Source organism: Mastomys coucha, unplaced genomic scaffold (genome assembly GCF_008632895.1).
Source record: "Mastomys coucha isolate ucsf_1 unplaced genomic scaffold, UCSF_Mcou_1 pScaffold3, whole genome shotgun sequence".
NCBI lineage: Eukaryota > Metazoa > Chordata > Mammalia > Rodentia > Muridae > Mastomys > Mastomys coucha.
The window spans coordinates 71494020-71503885 of NW_022196909.1; the positions used below are offsets into that span (position 1 = coordinate 71494020).

General features: G+C 55.5%; 1 protein-coding gene across 8 annotated transcripts in view; it reads right to left on the bottom strand.

Annotated features, from left to right (window-relative positions):
- The window catches only part of Ptprs (protein tyrosine phosphatase receptor type S), a 65641-nt gene that overhangs the window by 43611 nt on the left and 12164 nt on the right, over window positions 1–9866 (bottom strand). For 6 of the 8 annotated variants that reach the window (XM_031348469.1, XM_031348474.1, XM_031348472.1 and 3 more), the window contains exon 2: window positions 1739–1924. In XM_031348469.1, the coding sequence (XP_031204329.1) occupies window positions 1739–1829 (91 nt within the window). In that variant the 5' untranslated portion in view covers window positions 1830–1924. Of the gene's footprint in view, window positions 1–1738; window positions 1925–5312; window positions 5535–5878; window positions 6017–9866 lie in introns of those variants that run through there. The other 2 variants (XM_031348470.1, XM_031348471.1) reach the window with 2 other exon arrangements.

Here is a 9866-nt window from a genome sequence, read left to right on the forward strand (position 1 = left end):
GGGAAGGAAGGAAGGAAGGAAGGAGGGAAAGAGGGAAGGAAGGAAGGAAGGAAGGAGGGAGGGAAAGAGGGAAGGAAGGAAGGAAGGAAGGAAGGAGGGAGGGAAGGAAGGAAGGAAGGAAGGAGGGAAGGAAGGAAGGAAGGAGGGAAAGAGAGAAGGAAGGAAGGAGGGAAAGAGAGAAGGAAGGAAGGAGGGAAAGAGGGAAGGAAGGAAGGAGGGAGGGAAAGAGGGAAGGAAGGAGGGAAGGAAGGAAGGAAGGAAGGAAGGAAGGAAGGAAGGAGGGAAGGAGGGAAGGAGGGAGGGAAGGAAAGCGCTGTGGCCTTCGAGGGCAGACTCACAGCCCTAAGGGATGAAGTCCCCTAAGCACCAGGCCCAGACTGGCTCACCATGAGTTTCACCCTCATTTGTACAGAGGCCTAGAGAAGATACGCAACCCTCCTCATGCTGGGCACTTAGGGTTTAACCTGGCCCCACAAGATCTGAGAAAATAGCGGCTCCTATACAAAGAGGCCCCATTCTCCCCAAGCCAGATCCCTTAGAAAAAACTAAGGTCCAAAGTAGAGATGGGACCCTACAGAGGCTCTGGCTCTGCCACCTGGCTCAGGTTTTCTGTTTCTGTCTATGTGAGAATCAGGGCTGGTCCTTCCCTGGGTCCCCCATGGCAGGCTGGGAAGGTTCCCTGGACCCAATCAACCATCCGGCCCACAGAACACTTGAGTGCTGGGCATGGTGCCCATGACCCTCCCAGGCTCTAGGTGAAAGGATTCTAGCTACACACTCCACACACCACAGGGAGACATCTGTCAAACACATGGCTGCTGAATAAATGCCCAAGTCCAGGCTAAGCCTTCCTCCACATCACTTTGACCGGCCTGCCCTGGTCCCAGTCCTCATCCTCCACAGCCACACTGAGTCACCAGAGGGAGTCCTGCCTGCAGCCCACCAGGGCCAGCTCTGCCCCTCCTTCCATTCTACGAGGAGAGGGGTTTGCCCTGCCTTAACCTCCCTCCAAGGTCCCTTAGAAGAGGGTCTCCCATGCAATGCTGGGTGTTGACGTCAGGACAAAACTGAGGCCCCACATACATCTTTAGCAATAAGCAAAGTGCAGTCCTTAATACTAAACTATACCAATCATCTTTCAATAGATTCATTTTAATGTTCATTCACTTTATTTTTGTGTGTGGATACAGTGCTCTTGGAGGTCAGAAGAGGATGCTGAATCCCCTGGTGGGCGGGTGCTGGACTTGAACCTGGGTACTCTGGGAATTGGACTGCTGAGGCATCTCTCTAGTACTACCTACCTTTTCTTTTGATTTTTTTTTAAACAGGGTCTCACCAATTATCTCAGGCTAGTCTCGAATTCACAGATGTATACCTGCCTCTGCTTCTCTCCCATGAGCTGCCATTCCAGACCCATTAACATATTTTTTTATTTCCAGACTTTTCTATGCTCAGTCAACCCAACCAGGAATGACAGCAAACTCCTAATAACTAAAAAAAACCCGCCCTCCACCCCCACCCCATGCCTTCTCTCCCCGTGGTAGGACCTGACCTGACATGGGTGCACCACGGTTACTGTCCACCCAGCATCACCTCCGTGGTCCACAGCCTTTCCCAAAGCTAGGCACCAAGCCGCTTCCTTGAGCATGGAAGTTCTGTTTGGACCACACCAGAAAGCTATGGGCAATCCTGGAACAGCCAAGTAGCCAGGTCCACCCACTCCAGCCCAGCCTCTTACCTTCAGCCAAGCATCCTCTGGCCAACAGTACGAGAAAGAGCCCCACAGGACCCACCACAGACAACACGCTGGGACTCCAGGTGGGCGCCATGCTTGGCAGTGGCCTCCAGCCTCTGCCCTGGTGGGGGATGGTGCCCCCGTGACTCACGGAGAGGCCTCAGGCTGTGGTATCCAGAGGGGCAGCGTCTGTAGAGACAACAGAGCAACACTGAGTCAAGAGTGGGAATCCCGGGACTTCTCTCCAGGTGACCCTGGAGGAGGAAACCACACCCAGGGACCTCTCAGAGCCCACTGCCCTATCCCGAATGGATTCAGCACTTTCCTGAGACAGCATCTCCTATAGCCGAGGCTGGCCACCAATTTGCCCTGCAGCCTATGACCTTCAACTCCTGGCCGTCTTGCTTCCAGCTCCCCAGTGCTGGGGCAGAACCGAGAGCCTATGCCCACACACTAAGTGCCACCCCAACTATGAATCTGCCAAGCCTGGACCTTGACCTTGACCTTCTGACCTCCAGAAGTATGTGTGGGCTATACTCCCAGTCCCAAGCTGAACCCCAATACCTGCTTCAGACCTATTCTTCCTCAACACCTCATCCTGACCTAACACCGGCCATAACTCCCAGGGCCCCCAGGACAGCTAATGCTGCACTCTACTACCACCCTGCCCAGAAAGGACAAACATTTACTCAGTTTCCCACACAGGCAGCAGTCCTCGCCTCACTCACAAGGACCTAAGTTCCAAGCCAGAGCATCCATCAGGCATAGCTCGAACCCAGGACTAGCAGTGCCCTGGAGGTCACATTGCCTCAAGCCAGGGGCACTGGGGTGCAGAGGCCAAGGAGAGGCCAGACAGCTGTGGTCACAGGGAGGAGAGAGGCACATAATGATGGGGTAACCTTATGATTGTGTCTCCCAAAATACCGAACTGTGGTCACCTCACTCAGCCGCAGGGAAGGGCAGGAACTGCAGTGGCCAGGAGGGCATGGATGGGAAAGAGCAAGAGGGGGCTCAATACACACAGTCAGACTACAGTCACACAGACGTACACAGAGCTAGTCAAACAGCAGACAGACCCAGGCACACAATCAGGCTGCAAGCTGACCCAGGGACTAATCATAGAGCAAGGAGGTCTGGAAATAATCAGGCTGTGGACACACAGAAACATCAAATCCTAACACTCACACAGGCAGACACCCCCACATCTATACCACAGTTAGACCACAAGCCCAATATACAAAGCCAGAACTCAGAGGTAAATGGAGGCTAAGATTCACATCCAGGACCACAGTGGGATGCACACAGTGGGGCTGCGGCAGGCAGTATGCATTCACCCTTCAAGGATGTTGGGATGTGGCTCACTGAGCATCCTCCATCCTTCACATCAAACACAGGCCTGCATAGTCAGACAGCACATAACTGCCACAGATGCAATCTACTGACAGCCTGGTGACAGACAAAAGCCCTGGGCCAGTCTCTGGCCCGGGACCCACCACAGCCCCAGGGAACTCAGAAGAAGGAGAGTCCATTCTAGCCAGGGACCAGCTGGCCTCACACGCCAGCCACACCCGAGGCGCCTATAGGTAGATATAACAAGAAAGGAGTGGTTAGCCCAGGCGACTCGGACAAGCCTTGAGAGAACCTCTGGTAAAACTGAGGGGCCACGAAAGCCTGCGTGGCTTGGGAGGGGTCCCCAGGTAACAGCCCGATGGGCATGTGTAGGGGTGTCCCCAAAGTGGCTCACCACTTCAGCCTCTCAAGGTCCCAGATTTGCGCTGCATTGGGGTAGAGTAGAGTTTAACAGACACAGGCTAAGGGAACAGGAGGGCATCTCCACATCCATCCCAAGGCTTGTTGGGTGTGGGACACAGGCAGAAAGAGCAACTAAGGAAATGTCCATACACTATGCCAGTGCAGACACTAAGTCCCAGGGATCTGTCACACCACAATCCTCCTTGAAGGGCTTTGCTAGGAGGATCGGACCCATGTGTTAGCCCAAGCTGGTCTGTCTGCCCCAGGTCCTTCATGCACGGCGCGCGCGCGCACACACACACACACACACACACACACACACACACACACACACACACCTGTATATAATGTGATCTATCATTATCAGTTGGGAGAAACTGAGGGCCTGGCCACTCTTCTAGCCATTAGTCAAGAACTCTGTTGTTCTTAAAAGCTGGCTCAAGGCAGGTCCCACCTGCTTTGCAGAAGGGGAAACTGAGGCTCAGGAGGTCTCAGGTGGGATATGAGCATGGGAGAAAGGTGAACTGAGATTTGCAGGTCAGCTGCCTCTGAGGGCTCCCACACTGCACTCATGAGGAACAATCAGGTGGGTGCCAGACTGCAGATCATGGGGGCCTAGAGCAGACTTTGTATGCCCACTCGGCCCAAAAGCATAAAAAGGTGATTCTAACCCAGGCTGGTGATACACAGGCTCTGGGTCACCAGTATGAAGGGCATCTCCTGAAGCCCAAGCATGCCTCCCCCTGCCCTGGGAGATGCAGGAAGCTGAAACTCCCAGTCAGTCCCATGACTCTCATGCCCCATCTCTGATCCATAGATGATGCTAGAAGGGGGCTCAGAGACTCTAAGGGACAGTAGGTGTCCCCAGATCACTGAGGTGTTAGCCAGGAGGGACACAGTGGAATCCACTTGGCCAAGAGGCAAAGTCCCTACAGGGCACACTTCTGCAGCCAACTAGTCCCTCAGGCCTGTGCCCTCCGCGAGGAAATGCCATCAAGCTGGCACACCTCTTCCCCACCCAGAACTGGCTTTAATTACTATGCTCTACTGAGGATTAGACAGGAGGGCCAGGAGTGGGTGGGTGCGGCCTAAGTTCTGTCATGCCCTGCCAAACAGAGAAACCAATCATACCTACTGGTCAAGAAAGAAAACTAAAGCTGGGCAGTGGCGGCACATGCCTTTAATTCCAGCACTTGGGAGGCAAAGGCAGGCAGATTTCTGAGTTCGAGGCCAGCCTGGTCTGCAGAGTGAGTTCCAGGACAGCCAGGGCTATACAGAGAAACCCTGTCTCGAAAAACAAAACAAAACGAAAAAAGAAAAAGGAAGAAAGAAAGAAAGAAAGAAAGGAAGGAAGGAAGAAAGGAAGACAGAAAGAACTGAGACAGGGTGGCTGTCCCCAAAGAGCTGGGCTGAAGTAGCAGACCTTCCCTGGCAATCTCTCCCTATTATCCTAATTCAGTGCTCTGGACCCCAACAACACGTCCTTCAACACCTAAGAAACCGGGCCCCTATCCGGGCAGGATCTCAACTCCTCTCTAGAATCCTCTGTGACCCCCATCCACCATAACCCAGTCTCCCATTCCTCTGCCTCTGAGTTGTCCTATTAATGCATGCAGTTCCTTGCAAGCTGCATACCCTTCCCAGTTCTCCATGAAACCTCAGCCCCACATCCCTCAAGATCCCCACCCTGGACACACTGGGTGTATTCCCAATTCTACTGGCGGGGCACTGTCCCAAATACACATTCCCAGCCCTACCCCCCACTCCCCTCTGCAAAACTAGAACAAAACTCAAGTCGCAGGGCCTAAGGACGCTTACTGCATACCTGGGCCTCACTGGATTCTTTATCCAAGACACTCTAGAAGGGGAAACTGAGGCTGCAAAGCCAAGCTCTGGAGACAGGAGGAGCCAGAGTGGGCTGCACATTTGTAGGGGGCCCGGGGCAGGAGGAGCCCAGGCAAGGGACCACGTGAAGCCGTGGGGTGCACAGGGGCGTGACCAGGACCCCCTTGGACCCCAGGACCCTCCGGGTGTGCAAGGGTGCAGGCGACCCCCCGGGCGCGGCGAGCGGGAAAGTTTCTGGGCTCCCGGCGCCTCTCCCCCCACCCCCGCCTGATCCCTCTGTGGTCCGCGGACTCCGCCCCCCCACCCGGTGGGGGAGGGGACCACGGAGCATAACGGTCCCGAGCTCAGCCAAGCGCGCGGCGCTGGCCGAGCGCGCGCGGGGCCGAGGGACATCCGAGTGGCTCCGGTTGCACCCGAGCGTCCCCGATCGCGCCCGAGTATTTCCGAGCTCGGGCGCGCAGGGACGCGGGAGTCCCCTGGTTCTGTAGGGGACGCCAGTATGGTGACAAAGGCCAGGCGGGGACACAGCCGGCCCGAACGACTCACCGCGGCTGCGAGGTCCAGGCTGCACAGCTCGCGCCGCGGTTCGTTTGTCCGTGGATCCGTCTAAGCCCGCCCAGCACAGCGTAGACTCAGCTCAGGCAATAGAGCGGCGATCGAGCCAGGGGCGGAGCTTGGCCTGTGGGGGCGGGCCCGGAGATTCCGAAGGGAGGGGCAGGAGGCGGGGCTTCCGAGTCCGCCCGTCTAAAAGCAGAGCTTCTGAGGAGGAATAGGGAGCTGGGGGGCCAAGGCTTCTCAATGGTAGGCTGGCTACCATTGAGGGCGGTGCTTATAAGGAAGACTGGCCGGCGGGTAAGGGGGCGCGGAGCCTCGCAGTGGCAGGCTGAAGGCCTGGGAGAAGGGAGGAGGCTGGGGCTCCAAGCCCTGGCGGGGGGCGGACATTCCGAAGGAGTTGGGAGAGAATGGCTGGCTGGGGGCGTGGCCTTCCGGAGAGGATTTTAGGGGCTAGGCTCCAGGGTTGGGGGGTGGTGGGGTGGATTGTAGGGGCGGAGCCTTTAGGTTGGGCGTGGCTTTCTGGCACGAAGCCAGGTTAGAGGTGTGGCTCCCAGAGGCCTGGCTCAGGCTTCTTAGGAGTTAGAGGGAAGAGGGTCACCGTCCGGAAGTGAGGCGAAGTAATCCCCCGAGCGGGGTCCGGAGGATGGCACCTCGGACCGGGTTCTCAGCCGTGCCGTCGTCGTAGCGACAAATGCAGGCAGGGCCGGGATAGTCCAGGAGCCCCAAGCCAGCCTAGACCTCTACTTCCCGCAACCTAGGAACCTGGTACCCAAAGCTTCGCCCAGCCGTGGGCCTCCGACTCCCTCCGCGCGCCGCCTAGCGAGCTTCAAACCTGGCAGATGGTAGAGGAACCCCTCCCCTATGTTCCAGAGAACAAGACGGCTCACCACGAACTTAAAGACCCTCTGACAAGACCCTGGGACTAGAGAAAGGCTGGAGTCCCCGCCCACCCAGTTGGCACAGGACACAGTGACCTATAGATGACAACCCTGGGGCAGATGCCTGCCCTGACAGCCATGTAGCAAGTGTGAGGCTGGCCAGTCCCAAAAATCAAACAACAAAATGCTGTCTGGGTGGGCCCAGGCAACCCATAGGACTCGATAGGATATCTACCTGCCCAAGTTCTTTGAACTGTGTGATGCATATGGGAACACTCTGGACTGCCCAGCACATGGGGCAGTAGTGAAGGGCTAGCCTGAGCTAGCCTGGGCCTTCTCTCAGCAAAGGATATAGAACTGACATCCTGCCCCCTTTTCACCATGGTAACCACACTGGGCCGGTAAGTGTGACAACCACCCCCATAGAAGTCAGGGAAATCTAAGACACATGTCCTTCTCCACAGGTCAACCTAACCTAAGGAACCCCAACCACCCTGTCACCGTACTGGTGACCCTACATGTTAACAGCTGGTCACAGCACTGCCTCTACATCAGGCATCCTCTGATAGAGCAGCTGAGATCTGTCACTATTACCCCTCCATCCCCATCCCCACTGCCCCAACATCAGCACAAGGCCAGGATGAGAGCCACATCACTCCTGCCCTTGTCACAACAGTGGCATGTCAACATTTGTAAAACAAAGTTTCCAGGAGTCTACTTGGAATACCAGAGATCAAGGGGTGGGCAGGAGGTGGGGGGAGCATTGTGGATAAATGAGGGGCTGCATAGGAATGAGATCAATGTGGAAAGGAGGGCAGGGGTGCTGGGAACATTCCAAGTACAGGCACACCTAGCCGTCCAAAGGCCCTGGGGTAGCAGAGCAACCAGGAGGCCTGTGTGGCTGGAGCAAGGAGCTGAAGTGGGAGAGTGCACTGCAGAGCTAGCTCTGTGAGCTTTAACTAAGGGATGCAGGAGCCACAGAGGTGTGGGCAGGAGGGATAAGACTACAGGTGCCCAGGATGGAGGCACAAGGCTGGTCCAGGCAGAGGCAGAACAGGTGGATTCTAGGTAGAATTCTAAAGCCCCAGTGAGTCTTCCCAGGGACTGGCTATTATGGGATATGAGCAATGACCCGAGGGGCTCAGGAACCTGCTGTCACTATGTTCTCCCTCTCCACCAGAATGCCACCACCCTTGGAGATGGACACGGGGACAGATCACATCAGCAGCTCCTGCAGCTGGGATGCTGGGGTATAATTTTTGTTTTTTCAAAATAACTTTTCTTCTAATTATGAAACAGTCCCATGCAGGAGAAAACTCACCAACATCAGCAGAAAGGGGAAAATAACAGTTACCCAGAATTCAAAGGGCCAGGGCAGAAACAGAGTGTTCAGCCATGATCATACAATCTTTCCCCAGAACACATACTAAGCACCTACTGTGTGCAGAGCTACCACCACACCTAGTAACACCTTACTTTAGACATTGGAGTTTACCCTCCCGAGACCACATGCCACTGTGTGTCCCTGTGTATAGTTATTGCTACTTGTGCTTCATATAAATATGGCCAGGGTCATAAGAGTTCCCATGCCCTGTGGCTTGGGCTGGAGATCTCACTCACAATGGCGCAGGGTGAGAGGGTCCTCCCACTCTGGATCTGCTTGAGTGGGGTCTGCAGACAATGCTGCCCCATGTGGCTGGGAAGGTCTCCAATCCCATCAGCACCCAGCACCACACCTGGGGCATCCGCTCTCCACCTCCCTAGGAACCGGCCTGTCAAGTGGCATCCCCATAAATGCCAGGCCCAGCCCAGAACGTGTGACCTGGGGCAGCAGCTTGTAAAGACTGCCTTGTGCATGACCCCACCCATGAAGCCTACGGTGGGCACACCCTGCAGCTTGCCAGCAATTGTTACCAGCCAGTTCCGCCCACCTGCGGGCGGACAATCTTCCTTTCTTTGGGGATCAGTCCAAGACTTCCAGGTGAGGTTCTACCCAGTGATGCTGCTTCTGCCTCCTCCTTCCCTCTTCCCTGACTCCCTCCCTCCTCTCTGCTTCTCCACTATGCTAGGATCTTTTCTACCCTAGGGTCTTTGTGAGGCTGTGTCCTCTGCCTGAACAGCCTCATCTCTCACCCTTCAGCTCACATCCCTGGATTTCATTTCATTTGTGCCTTTTTGGGATTCATAACCTCCTAACCTAGCTGTGCAGTATGGGTAAGCTGAGGCAGGAACAACTGGAGTTCACCCAGGTGGCTGCAGCTCTCCACCCTCACTCTCCTCACACATGATCACGAAATTCCCCAACAACAGCCCCATCATGGTCCTCTATACAGTGCTTGATGTATATCAGGCTCTAAGCTGAGTGCTAAGAGCACAAAGCAATGCTCCCTCAGGCATATGACAGACCATATAGCAGTCACTTGACACAGAAACACAGGACACCCCCCACCCCCACAGGAAGAGGAGGGCAATGCCCCCTGCCACCTCCGAGAGACACACAGGGTTAGTGGGGATCTAGCCTGGGCAAGAGAGTGAGGTCGGAGGGGGACAGCCCAAGGCTGGCCTCCATCTCACTATGTAGAGATCCTCCTGCCTCTGTCTCCTGAGTGTGGAGATTAAAGGCTATTTTCAGAGGGCAGTAGTGATAGATCCCTTTTTGTAAGCACTCCATAGCCTCAGTAATAGTGTCAGGCCTTGGGCCCTCCCCTTTAAGCTGAATCCCACTTTGGGCCTGTCACTGGACCTTCTTTTCCTCAGGCTCCTCTCCATTTCCATCCCTGCAGTTCTTCCAGACAGGAACAATTATGGGTCAGAGTTTTGACTGAGCGATGGCAACTCACCCCTCACTCGATGCCCTGACTTTCTGCCGGAGGCCAACCAGGCTGCACACACCAGCTGATATGAGGCCCCAACACATACACGGCAGAGGATTGCTGGGTCTGGGCTCAGTCAGAGAAGATCCACCTAACCCTCGAGACTGGAGGCTCCAAGGAGTGGGGAGGTCTGGTGGGGTGGTGGGTTGGGGTTGGGGACATCCTCATGGAGACAGAGGGGCAGGAAGGAGGTATGGACCAGGAGGGGAATAAAATCTGGAGTTAGAG